At 39.0% G+C, this 24,772-nt stretch overlaps 1 protein-coding gene across 1 annotated transcript in view; it reads left to right on the forward strand.

Moving 5' to 3' along the window:
* Positions 1-5,796: 5,796 nt before the first annotated feature.
* The window catches only part of PKHD1L1 (PKHD1 like 1), a 165,337-nt gene continuing 146,361 nt past the window's right edge, over positions 5,797-24,772 (forward strand). The window contains exons 1-2 of the mRNA XM_063606533.1: positions 5,797-7,009; positions 8,888-8,977. Coding sequence (XP_063462603.1) covers positions 6,937-7,009; positions 8,888-8,977 — 163 coding nt within the window. The 5' untranslated portion in view covers positions 5,797-6,936. The remainder of the gene's footprint in view (positions 7,010-8,887; positions 8,978-24,772) is intronic.

A 24,772-nucleotide genomic window follows, 5' to 3' on the forward strand; every position in this document is an offset into this window, starting at 1 on the left:
GGGTATGCATTCAAAGGAATTGAAATAAGGATTTGTAAGATACATCTGAACTCCCATGTGCATTTCAGAATTATTCACAATAGCCAAGATATGGAATTAATGTAAGTATATATCAGCAAATGAATGAAGAAAATATGGTATGTATACACAAGGGAATACTATTCAGCCATTAAAAATAGTAAAAAACTGTGATTTGCAACAACAGGGATGAACCTGGAGGACATTATGTTAAGTGAAATAAGCCAGGCACAGAAAGACAAATACTGCATAATCTCACTTATATGTGGAATGCAAAAAGGTCGAACTCATAGAAAGAGAGAGTTGAATGTTGGTTACCAAAAGTTGGAGGTGAGGGGCTTTGGGAGATGTTGGTCAATCGATACAACATTTCAGTTAGACCAGAGGAATAGTTTCAAGGGGTCTATTGTACAACATGGTGACTACAGTTCAAAACAACATATTGTGTGCTCGGAAATTGATAAGAAAGAAGATTTCAAGTGTTCTCACCACACACACACACACACACACACACAAACAAGTAATAAATAAATAACTCCTGCTCCCTTGGAAATCAGTGAACTTTTATTTGATAAAATGTACTTTATATTTTGGTTGCCCTATTTCTTGATCATTTTTAAAACATGCGACAATTCAGGGGGTACTTTAAATAATGTCGATGACTTCTATGATTGGTGACAAAGCTTCTCTCAGGATTGTAAAAACAGCCTTTATTCCTATTGCATGTCTGTGTAAAAAACAACAAGTAATGACAGCATGAGGTGATTTCATTGTCACTAAGGTAACAATACCAGATACATTGAAAAGCATTGTTGGAACCAATTAAGTAAAGAGTGTATAATGCTTTAATTTTTCCATTCAATGTTTTACTTGGAAAAAGAATATAAAACAAAGCAGAACAATAAAACAATTTTTTACCTTTCCCAAAATGTCACCAGCCTGGTTAGTTTCCAAAAGAGACTCACAAAATCAGAATTTTGCCAGGTGCAATACTGAAGGGCAATGGTGAGAACATCAATCCTTTGATGGCTCATTTTAATGTTAAGATATTTCAATAATTCTACAATGTATCAACATACTGGACAAAAGCACCTCTTCTAGATTTCTCCTCTATTCCAGTGCAAAAACCAGCTTGAGCATCTCCAGTGCACATGGCTGAACTGAAGTCTCTCCAACTTTATAGGATCTTAAGTAAAAGAATTTTGCTGGCCGGGCGCGGTGGCTCAAGCTTGTAATCCCAGCACTTTGGGAGGCCGAGGCGGGCGGATCACGAGGTCAGGAGATGGAGACCATCCTGGCTAACATGGTGAAACCCCGTCTCTACTAAAAATACAAAAAAAAAAAAAAAAAAGAAAAGAAAAAAAGAAAAAATTAGCCGGGCTTGGTGGCAAGCACCTGTAGTCCCAGCTACTCGGGAGGCTGAGGCAGGAGAATGGCGTGAACCCGGGAGGCGGAGCTTGCAGTGAGCCGAGATCACGCCACTGCACTCCAGCCTGGGCGAAAGAGCAAGACTCCGTCTCAAAAAAAAAAAAAAAAAAAAGAATTTTGCTAAATGGAGAATTCATGTTTTCAAAGTGTCCTAGCTTTTACACCTTGAGATTTTTCTTGCATAACAAAAATCTACTATTGGCAAGACATTTTATAAATAAAGACACGGTGGCCTTGGTGTCCCACCACATTTATGCAAGCGAAGCTATAATCCAGTCTTCATCATCATCCTTCTCTTCAATATAAACTGAAATAGGTTCTGTAAAAAATATAAGAAATAATGATAAAATAAAACATTTGATTCAAGTGATATTTTGAAACTCTATATTACACGGCTTAAGGCTTTTAAGCAATTTGATAAATGTCATAGAAACAAGTAATTTGGCTGTCAATTAAGTAAATTATAGGATATTCAAGAAATTTGTAAGACAAGTGAAATAAGACAAGTTTTTTTTCAATTTGTTCATTTTTTAGCACTTTTTATTACTTTAAACCTCAGGTAGACACAAGGTTTCAGCAGGAGTTCAGAAGCCATGCCCTTCTAGGAGTGTGAATAGTTTTGAGCGTGGAATTTCATGGCGTTTTGTGTCTATGCCTTACTACAAATAATCATTCTCATTTCTGATATTCACAGTTTTCACACAGTTATTTTTAAAATACACACTATATTCATGAAGGAGTGATCACAAACACCCATTTTACAACACACCAGATACAAAAAAGGAATTTAAAGGAAATAAATAAGTAAATGAAAGAAACATTGACACTCACAGAAGGTACCAAACTTTGTAAAACCTTTGTTATGGCACAACATGTTAGCAATAATGAATGACTTTAACACACTTGAGTAATTGTCTCAACAGTCAAATATGTTTGACATTACCTGGGCTATGTAACTCCATGAAAATTTGCCAATGGAGAGTTAATGATTTTTATTTGAACCATCCCATATTTGCACCCTTAAGCAATTAGAAACCTTTCATCTCCTTCCAGGCATTAAGCAGCAAGGTTACATTGTTTGTTGTCTTCCTTGCTTTAGTATTTTCCGTCTAGCATTTATTAGTTTTGAACATGCTATGTATTTCACTAATTTTTGTATTTATTGTCTATCTCCACCAAGAATGTAAGCTCCACAAGGACAGGGATTTTTCTTAATCACTGCCATTTTCTTAATGCCTACAATACTGAATATATGTTAAAGGCAAACTACTGTTTTCCAAGTACCTAATTTTGTTCACCATCTTTCACTAATAGGTCTGGTTTTGAAATTAGGCCCGAGTTGAGTGATACATTCACAATTAAATTCCTTATTCCCTCTAGTTCTGCAAGAATTTCTATCAATCCCTTATCATTTTCTTATTGCTTTTAAGTCAAGGGACCAATAAGTTTAAAAACAGTCTCTTTTTTCACCATATGGGCCAGTAGAACAGACTACATAATTTGTGAGGTCTCATGCAAAATGAAAAGGGGAAGTCCCTTGCTCAAAAAATATTAAGGATCTCAAGATGACAGCAGAGTATTAAACCGAGTATGGGCCCTATGAGATTGCACAGGTCACACTCACTATCCTGGCCCTTTAGGCAGGGTTTTGTTAGAGCTAGATTTTTGAAAACCTGCAAAAGAAACACGGGCTTTAATGATCAGGATTCTACTTTCATGTTTTCTCACGTCCATGATGAATCTATGTTGCAAAGGTTTGAAGATTGTAAAAATGAACACAATTTAAATCATAAATTATATCAACTACATAACTGCTTTTTCTGGATCCAAGTTGACATTTTGGTTATATGAATCTCCATCTAGTTACAATTATTTATTGGGACATTATCCCATCCAATTATTTTAATAATTGAAGACCTAAATTCTCACTGGTGTGATCTTTTTTAGGACATTTATTTATCATATAAATAAGCACTACTTAAAGGGAAAAATCAGTTAAAGATGCTCATTCATTCCACAAAAATTTATTAAAAATTTATATATGCAAATTATGGGGCTTTTTTTTTTAGGCATTATAAGACAAGAAAGAAGGCTAATTTACCAGAAATCAACTTTCCTGAAGCTAATTGGTCCAATGATCATTTTGCTGAATGACTAATGTGCTAAATTTGCCAACTTAGATGACTGTAGTTTAATAGAAGTATTTACTAGCTTTAATATGATTGTTTAATGTGAGTGACTAATGGTGATACATACAGAAAAACATTATATATATGTATAATATTGAATACATATGTATGTATATAATATGTATACCTAATACATACTTTATATATATTTTACTTATTCTAAGAAGACTAAGTGTGAAAGAAAGTGAAGCTATCTGAAAGAAACTAGTATAATAAACCATGCAATTAGTATGTGTTAAGTAGAAAAATAAAATAGGACACAATAGAAGTAACCAAATTATATTTTGGATGTTGCATGCCATTTGCTGGTTGATATACTATCTAAAAATTTGGTGAAAAAAATCTTTTAAAAGTTTGGCAAAACAGAAGTCAACATAAAAAATTTGAAGCACTTTATTGATACACTCAATACTTAAGAAAGTTTTCCTCTTTGTTATAAATTATATGAATTCTATCTACAGGAAAGTCTGCCTAATTTAATGGTTTCTCATTAAAAATTACAACTTCAGTATATAGTATGGTAAGGATTCCCAACCCCCAGGCCATGGACTGTTACTGTGGCGAAGTATATACTGTTACATACTTTACCTTTATAGGCACAATTTTCAGTAGCTGATGACATGGAGAGGGATTCCAAAAATTTATGAGATGAATATAACTAGATAGCAAAATTATTTACTTTTATTTTTCAGTTCTTTTTTTCTTTCTTTCTTTTTTGGACACAAAGTCAGTCTCTGTCTCCCAAGCTGAAGTGCAGTGGCACCATCATGGCTCAGTGCAGCCTCGACCTCTGGGACTCAAGTGATCTGCTCACCTCAGCCTCTTGAGTTTCTGGGACTACAGGAATGCACCACCATGCATGACTAATTTTTAAAAATTATTTACTTTTTTAAATTTTTTATAGGGATGGGGGTCTCGCCTTGTTGCCCAGGCTGAAAATTATTTTCTTAACCCCACTAGACAGATATAAACTCCTCAAGAATAAAGGCCTAACTTCACTTATTTTAGGATTCTTTCTTCTATTTCTTCTCTCTTCTTTCCCAACTAGAGTTGTCAGATTTAGTAAATAAAAATATGGAAAGCTGAGTTAAATTTGGATTTCAGATAAACTCTGAACAATTTTTAGCATATGTATGTTCTAAATCTTGCTTGGACATACTTAAAACTGGAAAAAATAATTTGTTGCTTATTTTAATTTCAAATTTACCTGGGTGGCCTGTATTTTATCTGTCAACCTTACTCCCAACCTCTACCTTTCCTCCATCCCCCAGCAAGTACTTAGAACAGACCCTGGAACACAGATGGCCTTGTATAATAGATGAATGAGTAGGTGGACAGTGACCTTGAACAAGGAGTTTACTAAAACAGGCAACTCTTTCAAGAAGTTTAATAACAAGTAAACTAGAGAGTTTGCCTCAATTAAGAAGAAAAGAAAGGATTTTTGGTTTGTGTTTAGTTTTTTAGTAATGAATACTGTATATCTTTCTAGGAAAAGAGGAGAATGGGGAGAGCGAAGTAATTAGAAGTGAGATAAGGGGGATATTGTTAGAATAATAATCAGTAAGATGGGAAGAGAAGAGTTTTCACAAAGAGTTCAAAGAGGGGATTGACCATCTCATGGAAGAAAAATACTTCTTCCCGAAAGAGAGGAACAAAAGGAAAGGAAGGAGGGAAGGAAGGAAGGAAGGGAGGGAACGAAAGAAAGAGAATTTAAAATTTTCTACTTATAAAAATTTTTAAACTAATAAAAAAGTGCAAAGGATCATACCTACACTTAAATTCAAACATTGTTTAAAATTTGCCAGATTTTTTTTCAGCAAAACCATTTTGAATTAAATTCCAGGCATAAAGACACTACAACCCCAAATACCTCATCATGCAATTCCATCACTTGAAAACATTCTTTGACTAAAGTATGATACCACTATTATACCTAATGAAATGAACGCTTCTATAATATCTTTCAATACTTGTTACTTAATCCATATTCACTTTCCCTAATTTGTTCTGCAAACGTCCTTCATAGCTTTATTATTATTATTATTATTACAAACCAGGATCCAATAGAAGCTTATGCATTGCTATTTGGGTAATAATCTTTTAATATCTTTTAAAAACACATAACTTTTTAAATGTAGAAACTGCAAACTAGGTAGGTGGATCTTCTCATCTTTTTTTGTTGTTTGTTTTTGAGACGGAGTCTCACTATGTCGCCCAGGTTGGAGTGCAGGGGTGTGATCTCAGCTCACTGCAACCTCTGTCTCCCGGCTTCAAGCAATTCTTCTGCCTCAGCATCCCAAGTAGCTGGGATTACAAGGCATGCACCACCCCACCAGGCTAATTTTTGTATTTTTAGTAGAGATGGTGTTTCACCATGTCAGCCAGTCTGGTCTCGAGCTCTTGACCTCAAGCGATCCGCCCACCTCGGCCTCCCAAAGTGGTGGAATTACAGGCGTGAGCCGCTGTGCCCAGCCCCTTCTCACCTTTTAAAGAGTAGGGAGAGGTGGGCAATCAAGAGATCCTGAGGTTAAGATATTAAGAACAGTGAGAGGATTTGGAATTAGCCCCTGGGGAGCATTCAGTGGTGAATAATAAACTGCCTTCTCCAGGGAGGTCAGAGACACTTGCGTTTCATTCGTCTGCTATCTGGCATCCCAGAAACAGGTTAGCAGTGCTGGACCTCCCTCCATGCCAACAGTAAGCCTTCGCGCTAAGTCTACTGATTGTCAGTTAAAGAGATAGCACAATCTCAAATGAATGTGAAGGGGTAAACACGCATGGGATTTGTGTACTAGGTGGACTTATAGGCCCACCTGGGGAGGATTAATGACCAAGGCAGACAGGCAGTTGAAAGTACGCGGGGAAAGAAAGAAAAGAGAAAAGAAAAGAAAAAAACAAAAAGAAAATAGAGAAGGAGATCTAGGGAGACCTCAATGACCATTGATTCCTTTCGCCAAAAGGAGTAAGGCCCTTCCACCTATGGGGACAGCCTTGGGAAGGCAGCACCCGGGTTTGAGTGTGGAGGTTTGATTATCACGGACTGGCTCGGGGCCGGCTTGGTTCTCCCGCGAAGGTTCCAGGGTGTGTGTGTGTGTGTGTGTGTGTGTGTCCGCGCGCGCATGCAAATCCCAGAGGAGCAGCCCGACAGCAGGGGCGGGGCAGGCCACGGGAGGGCGGCCCAGTTCCCCAGCTCTCCCGGGACGAAGCGGGCGCGCCCGCGAGTCGCAGTCCCAGGAGCCGAGCTCCAGCACTAGAGCCAGCTGCGAGCGGAGCGCACCAACTCCGCGGAACTGGCTTTTCAATGGGACACCTGTGGCTCCTGGGTATTTGGGGCCTCTGGGGGCTGCTCCTGTGTGCCGCGGATCCCAGCACAGGTAACCCTTTGGGCACGCTAGGCAGGCAAGCAGGAGAGGCCCGCGTAGACACTACCCCTGCTCCCGGGGTCCTGGGAGAGGCAGGACCACCTGGCACCTGGCTGAGGCTGTGGGTGCGGTTGCATGACGATCCTGGGGACCAGGGGAGCTGGATAGCAGGCCTAGCAAACAGAGACAGACGCAGAGAGAGAGAAACAGAGACAAGGACACAGATAAAGAGATTGCGAGAGATTGCCTTTTAACTCATCAATGCTGCTACTTGAATGATGAAATCTCCCACCGGCACCCACAAAGTGACACAAGTAGACTGAAATTTGGCGGGGGAGTGGGGACTGGGAAGAGGCAACCTGAGTACCTTTTCCTCCATTCTTCTTGGGTCGCTTTCCTCGCAAAAGAAAGGGCAACAACCCCCAGTAGGACGGGGATGGGACTTCGTGGCAGGTGTCAGTCATTTCCAGGGGCAGCTGCCCTGTGTTTTCAAAGTAATACCCAGAAGAGGGCTGGGAAGAGACTGATAAGATAAGAAATTGGAGTTGTCTGTGGAGATAACAGGAGGATGAACCTGAGATAGGCGAGGAGCAGCACTGTCTGGAGATAGGATCCAGCTTCCTCGCTGGAGTTTCCTACTCTTGGGCTGCCCTGAGATATGAATGTGCGGGAATAAGAACACCTTGGAGCTCTTGGCAAAGACAGACCCGAGGTACAGAGGCACTGGGTCTGGGGCCTCGGAACTGGTCTCCTTTATGTTGGAGAGCTTTTGCTACTATAGGTGAAGTCCACTCTAAACCTTTTTAAGACAGAACTGAACAAGCCAATCATAATTCCCTTAGCCTTTTTATATACATCCATTTTGAGAAATTAATAATTTCTGTGGCCTTTCTTTGTATCATCCCTTAAATTTTTCTACCTACTGTGAAAATTTAGGATTCCAGCAATTACTAGATCTGTACAGTGTAAGCAGAAAATAAACACCTCTATCCACTGTGTAGCTTTGAGTTGTTTTAAAGAATTATTTGCAATACTCCAAAGAAGCAGCTCACACAATCCTGTTTGCCCAGGCAGTTCCCTCTATCTAGAACTATCTTTATCTTTCTGACAACTGGTCCAGTCTAATTCATATTTGTCCTTAAGAATGTGGAAGGGGCATGTCTTCTTTATAGAAGCCAGTGTGACACAAGCAGCGTGGGTGAAATGCTCCTTGAGGCACCCATGGCCTCTATGCTCTCCTCTGTCTCTTGGTACTGTCTAACCTAAGCCTTTGGAAAGTTAGGACTGTTACACATTTATGTATCTCCAGGAAGCTAACACAGTTTGTTGAATGAATTAGTGACCTTTATATTTAGAACTCACTATCATCAGGAGGCTAGAAGAATCTCAGAAATTATCTTTCCTGAAGCCACACTCCCTCACAGAAAACAATTTCTCTCAAAACCAATATTTCTCTTTGTACCTGGTCTAGTCTTTCAAACTACCTAGCATTGCATTTCTTCTGTGCTCTTATAATGACCTATTTCTTCTTGGTGTCTGCTGTTAGGTGAGCTGTTAAGCGTAGTTATAGATCTGCAGCACTACGTGAAATTAAGGATTTAATACGTGTTTTATAATATGATAGGTAAGTGATGAAAATGATCACGTGTTATTTTTGCTCTTGGTAGCACCTAAGATAGTGCTTTGCACAAAGCCAGTGGGTATTAACTAAGTTAATGACTCTGTCAAGTCATTGGCAGAGCCAAAAATAAAACCTGGGTGAATTTTACTTTCAATCCTGTAAACTTCATAATGTTTTCCTTGCAACCTTGTGGTATGTGTTACAAATTTTGATGACTGAAATGAAGAACTTGGTGATTTTTACCTCTACTGTATTTTAATATTTTTCAGATGGCTCTCAAATAATCCCCAAAGTCACAGAAATAATACCTAAATATGGCAGCATAAATGGAGCAACAAGGCTGACTATAAGAGGGGAAGGTATCATTGCTTTTTTTTTTTTTTTTTTTGGCCAAGGTTGAGGTATTTTCAAGCCTATTTCATATTTAGAGCTTTATGGACAAACAAACAAACAAATACCACTGGAGTTGTTTCTTCACTTAGCCAGAATATTAAAACTCTGTCCTCTTTGATAGCTAGTGAAATCCCCAAGAGTCTTTATCAACCTGATCATCTGAATTCTTATTATACTGACTTGCTTAACAGCAAGATCTGGATTAATGACTGAACTAAAAGGAATGCAATTAACCCAACTCAGCAATTATTTGCTTTATTCTTCATGAGTCTAATAACATTTCATTTATTTTAAGATCAAATAAAACATTTTGTGGGTGTTGGGTAGAATGTTGATAAGAAAGTATAATAGAGAAATAATATGTTAATGAAAGAGGAAAGGCAATAGAAAACAAAACTTTAGATTCCTTCTCCTGCCACCCAACCTCAGGCTTCATAAAGGCATGAGTACTGTACATGGTTCCCCTTCTCCTTGCCTGGTCTTAGGATGAAACGTAGAAGGCAATCAGTAAATATATTTAATGCACAGCTTTTCCTAGGTTTAAATAGAAATATGTGTTTCTTTCAGCCATAAGACCTTTGCAATATAAGTGATACCAGTATTCAGATACTTAGGAATTTTTGAACAATAAGAAACATTTAAAAATATTAGCAAAATCTATTATTTGGTCTTTAAGAAATGAAAAGTTTTCATAGCTAACAAAGATATTTAATTATTTTGTTATATAATGTAATGTCTTTTAATGTTTCTAATATTTCTGCAGAATTCAATCTCTCAATGATATGCTTAAAATGGTTTATGCTTCTACATTATAAACAATAGATTTTGGATTAAAGTGTTATTTTTTAGAGTTAAGACCCATGAACAATATAATTGTTAAAGATTATTTTATATTATTCATATATCTTTAACCATATGTTTCTTATATTGTAAATTGCTGATAAGATGGTATGCTTGAAAGTTACTGGGTTTTAAACAGAAATTTAAATGCCACGAGAGAAATGCTCAGATTAAGAAAGAAGAAGGGCTAGGCGCGGTGGCTCAAGCCCGTAATTCCAGCATTTTGGGAGCCCGAGACCGGTGGATCACGAGGTCAGGAGATGGAGAAAATTGTGGCCAACATGGTGAAACCCCGTCTCTACTAAAAATGCAAAAATTAGCTGGGCATGGTGGCGCGCTCATGTAGTCTCAGCTACCCAGGAGCCTGAGGCAGGAGAATCGCTTGAACCCAGGAGGCAGAGGTTGCAGTGAGCCGAGATCGCGCCACTGCACTCCAGCCTGGCGACAGAGCGAGTCTCCATCTCAAAGAAGAAGAAGAAAAAAAAAAAAAAGAAAACACCCAGCCATTTTCTTCTGTTTCCAGACCTGAACATTTTCTGATCTAGGAACTATGGCTTCAGTTTAAGCACATAGACCCAGATCATCCCTAGTTTGAAATAAAAAAACCAAAACATTCTATTCTTTGGAAAGGTATCCTTTTAAATCTAGCTAAAATGTAGTCTTTTCTCTTGTGTGGACGTTCTGAGGCAATTAGCCTGAGGACTCTTAATTATAAAGCCCAGAGTGTCATTTGGTAAATTTCTACTTTTCTCATCCGTCCCAGTTTCTGAATGTGTTTGGCATTGCAGATACTTAACAATTCCCGATTTCCCTTACAGTCCCTTGCCTTAACTACATTTTATAGATGACTAAAAACGTGTTCTCATATGTCTTTCTCAGAGGCTGAGTCTAAATACTGCCTTATAGAGGCAGAGAATAGAATAGCGGTCATTGAGAACTGGGAAAAGAGAAAGTGGAGGAGGGGTATTGGTCAAAGGGTGCAAAATTTCAGTTATGCAAAATGAATAAATCCTAGAGATCTACTGTACAGCATAGAGCATATAGTTAAGAAGACTGCATTGTATACCTAAATGTTTGCTAAGAGGGAAAATCTTGTTACATATTCTTATCAAAAATTTTTTTTAATAAATAGAGCAGGAGGAAACTTTTGGAAGCATGATCTTTCCTGTGGTTATGATTTTTCTTTTTTTTTTTGAGACGGAGTTTCACTCTTGTCGTCCAAGCTGGAGTGCAGTGGCATGATCTTGGTTCACCACAACATCCGCCTCCCAAGTTCAAGCAATTGTCCTGCCTCAGCCTCCCGAGTAGCTGGAATTACAGGTGCCTATCACTACGTCTGGCTAATTTTTTGTATTTTTAGTAGAGATGGGGTTTCACTATGTTGGCCAGGCTGGTCTTGAACTCCTGACTTCGTGATCTGCCCACCTCAGCCTCCCAAAGTGCTGGGATTACAGGCATGAGCCACTGCACCCTGCCGTGGTTATGGTTTTATGGGTATATACTTATATCCAAGCTCATAAAGTTGTATATATTAAATATGTATAGCTTTTATATGTCAATCATAGCTCAATAAAGTGGTTTAAAATAAATTAATAAATGCTATTTTAATGTAGGCTTTTGGGTGCCCATAATATATACAGAATGATATCTACAAAATGATAATGAATTTGCAAAACACACCAGAGCTTCTATAGCTACATGAATGAACTTAAAGTTAATTTGGAGGGACTATATTCATGTAAATCACCAGGGTGTCTCTGATAGATTCTCTGTTTTTAGAATTGCATGCAGTACTTATTTATCAATTACACAAGAACAATTTCTAAATGGAATTGTAAATTCTAGATGACTACCTAACTATTGGCTTCATATTACTTTTTAAAATGTTTTATTTTTGTAAAAGTCATTATAAAACAGTAAAATATTATAGAAATACTTGACTTAGAAAGTGAGTTCTCTGAAATTCTACCCAGTAGAAAGATCTACTGTTAACATTTTCATGTATCCGAATGACTTTTGGCTATTTCCAAACATAGTATAGTATTGACTTGTAAACATTTGCCACAGCATTACTTTGTTTAAAAGGCTGTGGTTGGGCTGGGCACGTTGGTCCGTGCCTGTAATCCCAGTGCTTTGGGAAGCTAAGGCAGAAGGATCACTTGAGGCCAGGAGTTTGAGACTAGCCTGGGCAACCAGCCTGGGCAACATAGCAAGACCCTGTCTCTACAAATGAAACATTTAAAACATTAGTCCAGCATGATGGCCTGCATGCCTGTAGTCCTAGCTACTTGGGAGGCTAAGGTGAGAGGGTTCCTTGAGGCCAGGAGTTTAAGGCTGCAATGAGCTATGATTGTACCACTGCATTCCAGCCTGGGTGATGGAGTGAAACCCTGCTTTAAAAACAAAATAAAACCTCACAAGACTATGCTTCAGGAGATATAGATACATGATTTTACTCTTATGATACCCAAGCCAAAGTGTTTTGAACAATGGCATGATTGTAGAAATTATTATACCTCCCTCTGAGATGACTAATTTGATTAAGAGCACTATAATTTTGATAAGTTCTGGAATGTTTGTAATTATATTGGCTTTGTTACTTTATAGTCATACCTTGTATTTCTCAATTGTTTTCTTTGATATTTATCATGTTGGTTTTTATTTTAAAAAATCAGTAAGATGGGAGGAATAACATTTTACTTTTGGCTCCTTTTTCTAGCTATTTCCCTTACAATTCCTGGCACACACATTTTTGTTGAAGTGTTGAATTATATACTTTCAATAATGTTACAGAAAGCATATGGACTTTGGTTCAGTCTGACTGGCTTTCAATTCACCTTTGCCATTTCATATCATGTGACTGGGGCAAGTTAGTTCGCTGAGCCTCAGCTTACTCATCAGTAAAATGGACTATTAATTCCTACCTCTTGGGACTGTTGTGAATATTGAAAAGGATGATACATCTAAGGTACCCATTATAAATAGTATAAATTCTATCCATTAGAGCTATTTTTGTTTGTATTATTCTTTGCATTTATGTTATAGGTCTGGTTTAAATCTTTAGGAGTTTTCTTCCATCCATCACGCTGTATCTTTCTTTCCCATTGTTTTGAATGCTACAACTTTTAAGTAGGTGAATACACTTTCAACAGTGCTTTTTTAACTAGAGAAAACAAAACAGCCTGCATTCTTCATGACAAGTGCTGGCTTTAATAACACTGACATTTTCCATGATAGCAGCCCAGGCGTTCCTTTTGGATTGCTGCTATCAGGAGACCCAGGTTTGCGTGCCTGGCAATTCCTGTCTCCAGTTTTTCTGCAAAATTAAAAAAAAATACATCAACATGTCAGGAATTTCCATCTGAAGCCTCATCCTTTTCCATTTCCAGGGTACACTCAGCTTTTCCTGTAATCTTTGTGACTTGGAGTACTTCCAGAGGTGGTGTTTTTATCTTCAATCATTTGTTTAAAATTATACTTTTTTTTTTTTTGAGATGGAGTTTCACTCTTATTGCCCAGGCTGGAGGGCAATGGCACGATCTCGACTCACTGCAACCTCCGCCTCCTGGGTTCAAACAATTCTCCTGCCTCAGCCTCCCAAGTAGCAGGGTTTACAGGCACCTGCCACTACTCCCGGCTAATTTTTTGTATAGTAGAGACAGGGTTTCACCATCTTGGCCAGGTTGATCTCAAACTCCTGACTTCAGGTGATACACCAGTCTTGGCCTCCCAAAGTACTGGGATTGCAGGCGTGAGCCACCGCACCTGGCCTAGAATTATACTTTTAAGTTAAAATTTTTAAAAAGAAGACTCCTTTGTATTTCTTTTTAACTCTTTGGAACAAGTTTAAAAGTCAGAAACATTTATATACTTGTTTTTTCAGCAATATTAATAATAATATTTATGAATTATTGTGGATTTGGTTCATTATTTTCCCATAGATTTTACTTCTAGGACTTTTTCACATATGTTGTATGTATTTGACATTATAGTAACTCCTAAGCTGAAAATGATATCATCTTTTGTTGGCATTATTTTTCAGAATGGTAGTTGTCTTGAGAATGCTGAAGAACAGATCCATGTTACCTATCATTGACATGACATGTACCTGATAGGAAAATATATATATATACATATCTCACATCTGGAACCACACCACAAGTAAAACTTTCCATTCTTTAGTTGGTTGCCAGGAGCTCTTCTGTGTGTTCCAAACTCAATGTGAACACCAAAGATAAGCAAAGTTGACAAAAGGGAAGAGTGGGTTTACACGTAACTTGCTTTGCAGTGTTTTCATGTCTTTTCACAGTCCCATTTTAGTAATAACTGCCTTTCTAGATTCAAAATTGCAAAGTCAATGCAAATGTCTCTCACATGTGAAATTAGTATTTATATTGTACTTTAGTTTATGCCGGATGAGTTATTTGGTTAAGCTTAGAGGAATAAAATGATATTTATTAAAATCTCTACCCTTTATTGAGTTTCTGCTTACTTTTCCTACATACTAAAGAAAGAATAGCCTAGCAGCTAAGAACATAAGGGCTGGAGGAAGGCTACAGCCTGGGTTCGAATCCCGGCTACCCACTTACTGATTCTGTATTATTTTTATTTATTTTTATTTTTTTGAGATGGAGTCTCGCTCTGTCACCCAGGCTGGAGTGCAATGGCGTGATCTTGGCTCACTGCAACCTCTGTCTCCCAGGTTCAAGTGATTTTCCTGCTTCAACCTCCCGAGTAGCTGGAATTACAGGGCACCACCGCATCTGGCTAATTTTTATATTTTTAGTAGAGACAGAGTTTCACCATGTTGGCCAGGCTGGTCTCGAATTCCTGACCTCAGGTGATCTGCCTGCCTTGGCTTCCTAAAGTGCTGGGATTGCAGGCGTGAGCCACCACACCTGGCCTCTGTATTATTTTTAAAAAGGGATATTAATGATGAACCTAAATCTCAGGATTTTTTTTATATTTTATTTTATTTATTTTATTTTTTATTTTTTAAATTTTATTATTATACTTTAAGTTTTAGGGTACATGTGCACAACATGCAGGTTTGTTACATATGTATACATGTGCCATGTTGGTGTGCTGCACCCATTAACTCGTCATTTAGCATTAGGTATATCTACTAATGCTATCCCTACCCCCTCCCCCCAACCCACAACAGGCCCCAGTGTGTGATGTTCCCCTTCCTGTGTCCATGTGTTCTCATTGTTTAATTCCCACCTATGAGTGAGAACATGTGGTGTTTGGTTTTTTGTCCTCATGATAGCTTGCTGAGAATGATGGTCTCCAGCTTCATCCATGTCCCCACAAAGGACATGAACTCATCAATTTTTATGGCTGCATAGTATTCCATGATGTATATGTGCCACATTTTCTTAATCCAGTCTATCATTGTTGGACATTTGGGTTGGTTCCAAGTCTTTGCTATTGTGAATAGTGCCACAATAAACATACGTGTGCATGTGTCTTTATAGGAGCATGATTTATAATCCTTTGGGTATATACCCAGTGATGGGATGGCTGGATCAAATTTCTAGTTCTAGATCCCTGAGGAATCGCCACACTGACTTCCACAATGGTTGAACTAGTTTACAGTCCCACCAACAGTGTAAAAGCATTCCTATTTCTCCACATCCTCTCCAGCACCTGTTGTTTCCTGACTTTTTAATGATCGCCATTCTAACTGGTGTGAGACGGTATCTCATTGTGGTTTTGATTTGCATTTCTCTAATGGCCAGAGATGGTGAGCATTTTTTCATGTGTTTTTTGACTGCATGAATGTCTTCTTTTGAGAAGTGTCTGTTCATATCCTTTGCCCACTTTTTGATGGGGTTGTTTGTATTTTTCTTGTAAATTTGTTTGGGTTCATTGTAGATTCTGGATATTAGCCCTTTGTCAGATGAGTAGGTTGCAAAAATTTTCTCCCATTCTGTAGGTTGCCTGTTCACTCTGATGGTAGTTTCTTTTGCTGTGCAGAAGCTCTTTAGTTTAATTAGATCCCATTTGTCAATTTTGGCTTTTGTTGCCATTGCTTCTGGTGTTTTAGACATGAAGTCCTTGCACATGCCTATGTCCTGAATGGTATTGCCTAGGTTTTCTTCTAGGGTTTTTCTGGTTTTAGGTCTAACATGTAAGTCTTTAATCCATCTTGAATTAATTTTTGTATAAGGTGTAAGGAAGGGATCCAGTTTCAACTTTCTACATATGGCTAGCCAGTTTTCCCAGCACCATTTATTAAATAGGGAATCCTTTCCCCATTGCTTGTTTTTGTCAGGTTTCTCAAAGATCAGATAGTTGTAGATATGCAGCATTATTTCTGAGGTCTCTGTTCTGTTCCATTGGTCTATATCTCTGTTTTGGTACAAGTACCATGCTGTTTTGGTTACTGTAGCCTTGTAGTATAGTTTGAAGTCAGGTAGCATGATGCCTCCAGCTTTGTTCTTTTGGCTTAGGATTGACTTGGCAATGCAGGCTCTTTTTTGGTTCCATATGAACTTCAAAGTAGTTTTTGCCAATTCTGTGAAGAAAGTCATTGGTAGCTTGATGGGGATGGCATTGAATCTATAAATTACCTTGGGCAGTATGGCCATTTTCACAATATTGATTCTTCCTACCCATGAACATGGAATGTTCTTCCATTTGTTTGTATCCTCTTTTATTTCCTTGAGCAGTGGTTTGTAGTTCTCCTTGAAGAGGTCCTTCACATCCCTTGAAATTTGGATTCCTAGGTATTTTATTCTCTTTGAAGCAATTGTGAATGGGAGTTCACTCAAGATTTGGCTCTCCGTTTGTCTGTTATTGGTGTATAACAATGCTTGTGATTTTTGCACATTGATTTTGTATCCTGAGACTTTGCTGAAGTTTCTTATCAGCTTAAGGAGATTTTGGGCTGAGACGATTGGGTTATCTAGATATACAATCTCATCATCTGCAAACAGGGACAATTTGACTTCCTCTTTTCCTAATTGAATGCCCTTTATTTCCTTCTCCTGCCTGATTGCCCTGGCCAGAACTTCCAACACTATATTGAATAGGAGTGGTGAGAGAGGGCATCCCTGTCTTATGCCAGTTTTCAAAGGGAATGCTTCCAGTTTTTGTCCATTCAGTGTGATATTGGCTGTGGGTTTGTCACAGATAGCTCTTATTATTTTGAGATATGTCCCATCAATACCTAATTTATTGAGAGTTTTTAACATGAAGGGTTGTTGAATTTTGTCAAAGGCCTTTTCTGCATCTATTGAGACAATCATGTGGTTTTTGTCATTGGTTCTGTTTATGTGATGGATTACGTTTATTGATTTCTGTATGTTGAACCAGCCTTGCATCCCAGGGATGAAGCCGACTTGACCATGGTGGATAAGCTTTTTGATGTGCTGCTGGATTTGGTTTGCCAGTATTTTATTGAGGATTTTTGCATCAATGTTCATCAAGGATATTGGTCTAAAATTTTCTTTTTTTGTTGCGTCTCTGCCCAGCTTTGGTATCAGGATGATGCTGGCCTCATAAAATAAGTTAGGGATGATTCCCTCTTTTTCTATTGATTGGAATAGTTTCAGAAGGAATGGTACCAGCTCCTCCTTGTCCTCTGGTAGAATTCGGCTGTGAATCCATCTGGTCCTGGACTTTTTTTGGTTGGTAAGCTATTAATTATTGCCTCAATTTCAGAGCCTGTTATTGGTCTATTCAGAGATTCAACTTCTTCCTGGTTTAGTCTTGGGAGGGTGTATGTGTCGAGGAATTTATCCATTTCTTCTAGATTTTCTAGTTTATTTGCGTAGAGGTGTTTATAGTATTCTCTGATGGTAGTTTGTGTTTCTGTGGGATCTGTGGTGATATCTCCTTTGTCATTTTTTATTGTGTCTATTTGATTCTTCTCTCTTTTCTTCTTTATTAGTCCTGCTAGCGGTCTATCAATTTTGTTGATCTTTTCAAAAAACCAGTTCCTGGATTCAATGATTTTTTGAAGGGTTTTTTGTGTCTCTATTTCCTTCAGTTCTGCTCTGATCTTAGTTATTTCTTGCCTTCTGCTAGCTTTTGAATGTGTTTGCTCTTTCTTCTCTAGTTCTTTTAATTGTAATGTTAGGGTGTCAATTTTAGATCTTTCCTGCTTTCTCTTGCGGGCATTCTACACACTGCTTTGAATGTGTCCCAGAGATTCTGGTATGTTGTGTCTTTGTCCTCGTTGGTTTCAAAGAACATCTTTATTTCTGCCTTCATTTTGTTATGTCCCCAGTAGTCATTCAGGAGCAGGTTGTTCAGTTTCCATGTAGTTGAGCGGTTTTGAGTGAGTTTCTTAATCCTGATTCCTAGTTTGATTGCAGTGTGGTCTGAGACAGTTTTTTATAATTTCTGTTCTTTTACATTTGCTGAGGAGTGCTTTACTTCCAACAATGTGGTCAATTTTGGAATAGGTGTAGTGTGGTGCTGAAAAAAATGTATATTCTGTTGATTTGTGGTGGAGAGTTCTGTAGATGTCTATTAGGTCCGCTTGGTGCAGAGCTGAGTTCAATTCCTGGATATCATTGTTAACTTTCTGTCTCGTTGATCTGTCTAATGTTGACAGTGGGGTGTTAGGCTCCCATTATTATTGTGTGGGAGTCTAAGTCTCTTTTTAGGTCTCTCAGGACTTGATTTATGAATCTGGGTGCTCCTGTACTGGGTGCATATATATTTAGGATAGTTAGCTCTCCTTGTTGAATTGATCCCTTTACCATTATGTAATGGCCTTCTTTGTCTTTTTTGATCTTTGTTGGTTTAAAGTCTGTTTTATCAGAGACTAGGATTGCAATCCCTGCCTTTTTTGTTTTCCATTTGCTTGGTAGATCGTCCTCCATCCCTTTATTTTGAGCCTATGTGTGTCTCTGCACATGAGATGGGTTTCCTGAATACAGCACACTGATGGGTCTTGACTCTTTATCCAATTTGCCAGTCAGTGTCTTTTAATTGGAGCATTTAGCCAATTTACATTTAAGGTTTATATTGTTATGTGTGAATTTGATCCTGTCATTATGACATTAGCTGGTGATTTTGCTCGTTAGTTGGTGCAGTTTCTTCCTAGCCTTGATGGTCTTTACAATTTGGCATGTTTTTACAGTGGCTGGTATTGGTTGTTCCTTTCCATGTTTAGTGCTTCCTTCAGGAGCTCTTTTAGGGCAGGCCTGGTGGTGACAAAATCTCTGCGTTTGCTTGTCGGTAAAGTATTTTATTTCTCCTTCACTTATGAAGCTTAGTTTGGCTGGATATGAAATTCTGGGTTGAAAATTCTTTTCTTTAAGAATGTTGAATATTGGCCCCCACTCTCTTCTGGCTTGTAGAGTTTCTGCCGAGAGATCAGCTGTTAGTCTGATGGGCTTCCCTTTGTGGGTAACCCAATCTTTCTCTCTAGCTGCCCTTAACATTTTTTCCTTCATTTCAACTTTGGTGAATCTGACAATTATGTGTCTTGGCGTTGCTCTTCTTGAGGAGTATCTTTGTGGCCTTCTCTGTATTTTCTGAATTTGAATGATGGCCTGCCTTGCTAGATTGGGGAAGTTCTCCTGGATAATATCCTGCAGAGCGTTTTCCAACTTGGTTCCATTCTCCCAGTCACTTTCAAGTACACCAATTAGACGTAGATTTGGTCTTTTCACATAGTCCCATATTTCTTGGAGGCTTTGTTCATTTCTTTTTATTCTTTTTTCTCTAAACTTCTCTTCATGCTTCATTTCATTCATTTCATCTTCCATCGCTGATACCCTATCTTCCAGTTGATCGCTTCGGCTACTGAGGCTTGTGCATTTGTCACGTAGTTCTTGTGCCATGGTTTTCAGCTCCATCAGGTCCTTTAAGGACTTCTCTGAGTTGGTTATTCTAGTTAGCCATTCGTCTAATTTTTTTTCAAGGTTTTTAACTTCTTTGCCATTGGTTCGAACTTCCTCCTTTAGCTCGGAGTGGTTTGATCTTCTGAAGCCTTCTTCTCTCAACTCGTCAAAGTCATTCTCTGTCCAGCTTTGTTCCGTTGCTGGTGAGGAGCTGTGTTCCTTTGGAGGAGAAGAGGTGCTCTGATTTTTAGAGTTTCCAGTTTTTCTGCTCTGTTTTTTCCCCATCTTTGTGGTTTTATCTACCTTTGGTCTTTGATGATGGTGACGTACAGATGGGTTTTTGGTGTGGATGTCCTTTCTGTTTGTTAGTTTTCCTTCTAACAGTCAGGACCCTCAACTACAGGTCTGTTGGCGTTTGCTGGAGGTCCACTCCAGACCCAGTTTGCTTAGGTATCAGCAGCGGTGACTGCAGAACAGCGGATATTTGTGAACCACAGATGCTGCTGCCTGATCATTCCTCTGGAAGTTTTGTCTCAGAGGAGTACCCAGCCATGTGAGGTGTCAGTCCGCCCCTACTGGGGGATGCCTCCCAGTTAGGCTACTCGGGGGTCATGGACCCACTTGAGGAGGCAGTCTGCCGATTCTCTGATCTCAAGCTGCATGCTGGGAGAACCACTACTCTCTTCAAAGCTGTCAGACAGGGACATTTAAGTCTGCAGAGGTTACTGCTGCCTTTTGTTTGTCTGTGCCCTGCCCCCAAAGGTGGAGCCTACAGAGGCAGGCAGGCCTCCTTGAGCTGTGGTGGGCTCCACCCAGTTCGAGCTTCCTGGCCGCTTTGTTTACCTAAGCAAGCTTGGGCATTGGTGCCCCTCCCCCAGCCTCGCTGCCACCTTGCAGTTTGATCTCATACTGCTGTGCTAGCCATGAGCAAGGCTCCGTGGTGTAGGACCCTCCGAGCCATGTGCAGGATATAATCTCCTGGTGTGCCATTTGTTAAGCCCATTGGCAAAGCACAGTATTAGGGTGGGAGTGACCTGATTTTCCAGGTGCCGTCTGTCACCCCTTTCTTTGACTAGGAAAGGGAATTCCCTGACCCCTTGTGCTTCCCGGGTGAGGTGATGCCTCACCCTGCTTCGGCTCACGCACAGTGCGCTGCACCCACTGTCCTGCACCCACTGTCCAGCACTCACCAGTGAGATGAACCCGGTACCTCAGTTGGAAATGCAGAAATCACCCATCTTCTGCATCGCTCATGCTGGGAGCTGTAGACTGGAGCCGTTCCTGTTAGGCCGTCTTGACTCCACCCCCCAAATCTCAGGATTTTTGTGACAAATAATAAGAGCAGGTGTCTACTGAGATCTTAGCAGATATCTGATTAAGTCAGGTACCACGTTAAACATTATACAACAATGATCCTTTATTATTCCTAATTATCCATTAAGATAGATTATGGCCATTTTTCTGATGAGGAGGCTAGGGTAAGAGGGGTTATATCTTGCCCAAGGTCATAATGGCAAGGGAGTGTTAGAGCTGGGATTCCAGGCCAGAATGTCAAGGTGCAAAGCCTGGGCCTTTTCAATTAAACATCACTGGCACCTGCCACGTAGCTTTACCAGAAATGGAGGTGAGAGGCTTTGATATCTGATGAACATCAGGCACAATGAAGTCCTGCTTCCAGGCCTACAAGAAACCACAAGTATTCATGTTGTCTAGCAGACCTTTGTGGAACACCGAAAATGCGTAATAATTTAAAAAGCAGTTGTACCACAGATATCTTCTGGCAACCCCAATTCTGCCACTTCAACTATTATTTAAGGTGAGCACATATTGTAGTAATGATTGCTTTGTTGAAACATTTTGAAAACTGCTAACATTGTAAGGTAAGTAACAAATATTTATCTTTTTATAATGTCAGTATTATAAATGGAATATATTATAGCACTATTTGTCACATTGTAAATAGTATTATACACAACATTTAAAGAGTTAAATCTACATCTCTGGGTTTACCTTTTTTTGTTTACTGATGTTATGTTTATTATTGTATTATGGGATAATATGGTCTGTAGGTAATTAAATTCTGAAATTTAAATAGCTTATAAATTTACAATGACATGGATACAAATTTGCTAGTGCAAAAGAAAAATTTTCATAGTTTCAAATATAATACTACCGGTTAATTTGCCTAAAGTAGAGTTTTACTGTTAAGAACCTGTGATAGAGGAAAATAATATTTAAAAATTCACATACTGTTAGAATTCAGAATTTAGGAATTTTAGATATTGAAGTAATCCGGGCAAAAGCTGTTTATTTCCTCGTTCAACTTTATTCCAAAGCAGTAAAATATATAAAATTCCATAGATGTGTGTAATTTACTTTGTGAACTAAAACAGTATAAGTACCTTTTTAACATTTTTATTAGGAGAACATTTAATTATAGGATTTAATTAATGGAACACTAATCTTATTCATAGGTTTTATTTCTTGGGTTTATTCCAAAAGTGAATATTGTTTCAAAAATATAAAATATTCTTATATGGCATACAAGGCTTAATCTATATTTAATTACTTCCAAATGTAGTTTTGAATTTTCATATGTTTATAGAAAGATTAAAGTAATTTTTGTCTCTGTTTCGCATTACCCTTTTGTCTCTTTCTGTTAGATATCCCGTCAGCATGCAAATTTACTGTTATTCTGCCCATCTGAAAAAAAGTAAAAGAAAAATCATCAGCCTTCCCCTTGCTCCACACACCTTTCTAGCTACCAACACATTTCTCTGCTCCTGTTTGTAATTAAACTCCAAAAAATGTTAGCAATATTTGTTCTTTTCACTTTACTGTCCTCTGATCTTCTCTTGAACTCATGCCATTTATCCCATTATTTATCCCATTTTTCACTGAGATAATGTCTTCACTCCTGCCCCTATTCTATTCTCAGAACAGCAGCTAGTGAATCTTAGACAGTGTGAGTCACATGATGTCACTCCTCGTTTGAAAGCCTGCAATTACTCCCCACACTTAAAAATAACCTAAGTGCCTTCATTTCTGGTCTCCTCTCCTACCATTTCTCTTCACCCATACTTCTTCAACCACACTTGCTATTATTTGAATCCACAAACATGGTCCCACCACAGGGCCTTGGCACATCCTATTTCTTCTACTAAAAATGCACTTCCCATAGATATCCTCATGGCTTGCTATCTCTGAAAAACTTCCATGACTGTCTATAATACATACATCCTGTGTCCCACTTCACATCTTCACGGTATCACCTCTGACTTCAGTCATAAATGCTGCAAAGTGGCCCTAAGGCTCTTAAGTCACTTCTCACTATCAGCCTCCCTGGTAGGCAGAGCCATGATCAGTATACACAGTTGCTAACTTTGTAGGCAGGAAAAGTGGTTTGTAGTAAGAATGTACATGGGCTTCTGGGCAGTCGAAGAGGACTTCACTAGTTGGTTAGGAACTGAAGGGAACATGATTGGAATCCAGAAATTAGAATGTCTTAGAAAGAGGCATATGAAGGGACTCATAATAGTGAGCATAAAGCATGCAGATCTATGTGTCTCAACTTAACTTCCGCAAGAGAACATCCCCCACAGAGGAGAGGGAATAAACAAATGGATTGGATGATTCGTCCAGGAGCTTCTCTCCGTGGCCACCGCAGTGCTAGCGCATTGGGCCCATGAAGAATGGCCATGGAGTGGAGGCCATGCATGAGCCAACAACATGGACTCCCTTTCACCCAGACTAAACAACCTACTGCTATTGCTGAATACGGGAACTGCCAGCAGCAGAGACCAACACTGAGCTCTCAATAGGCTACCACTCCTCAAAAAGTCCACCCAGCTTCTCAGTGACAAGTTGATTACAGCACCTTCCTTCTCCCATGGAAAGAACAGAGATCGACTGCTACCAGAACTGACCCTCCAATTATGGGCTTTGCTTCCTCTTTCTACAGTTCTCTGTCAGCACCATCTTCTGAGAGCTTAGAGAGCCTGATATACTGCCATAGAATTCCATAAAATATTGCTTCAGAACAAGAAATGTATTTTATAGTGAAAAAGTTCTGATAATGGGCACATGACCATGAAATCTGTCACTCAGAAACATGTAGCTTAGTAGAATGATGGAACTGCCTGTTAAAGCTATGGCCAAGATGTGAACTTGGGGAAAAACATCCTGTGGGGTGGGACCCTGGTATCCTCCATAACATGCATTGAACCAGTGGCAGACATATGCTGTTGTTTTGTAATAGACAGATGCATGGAGCTGGATATAAAGGGCTGCTTCCCTTCACCATCACTCCCTGTTATCCAGAAATTGAATTTGTGCTTTCTGCCTTTGCAACCTTACATTCTGCTGGATTTGTGGGTCTTAGTTTCCAGCTAGAAAATGCTCCCATCATGGGTCACAATATAGATTCCACTGAACTGAAACTACCACCATGGTCTACTCAGTTTGAATTCATCAAACATATTTAGTATATGACTAGAGATAATCAGTTCTAATTATCATAAAGAAATAGGGTTGCTTTAACTTAATGTAGTTAAGGAGGAGTTGGTCTGGAATTCAGGGTATTCATAGGGATATCTCTTGGCTTCATGTCCAGTGATTACTGAGAACAGGCAATTGCAGCAACCACCACCTAACAAGAGCAAGGCAGTTAGGGGCTCAGATTTCTCCAGGATGAACATTAGTGTCACCCCATTAGCTACAGTGCTGGCTGCAGGTAAGGGAAATCTACAATGGCTGCTGATAGCAAGGGGGCATGGTGAAAATTAATTATAGTTTTAGGACTAATTATAGAGTAGTATAGCCTGTAGCTTGTCCCTCTAACCCTCTTGTATTAAATCTTAGCAGAGATCTCAGCTGGCTACCTCTAACACTCTTGTATTAAATCTTAGTAGAGCTCTCAGCTGGCTACCACCTCAAAAACTTGGTGATGGATTGTGCTTAATATGTAGGCCATGAGTAGCTATGTGTTGTATAGTGGGTAGACTGTATCAGATGCCTTTTATATTCAGCTTTACATCCTCTCTTTCTTACCTCTAACTCTAGTTAGAGCTGTGGCAAATAGTTCCTTATGTACTTTGACTCAACTTATGCTTCCAGCTT

The sequence above is a fragment of the Pan paniscus genome, chromosome 7 (assembly GCF_029289425.2).
Source record: "Pan paniscus chromosome 7, NHGRI_mPanPan1-v2.0_pri, whole genome shotgun sequence".
NCBI lineage: Eukaryota > Metazoa > Chordata > Mammalia > Primates > Hominidae > Pan > Pan paniscus.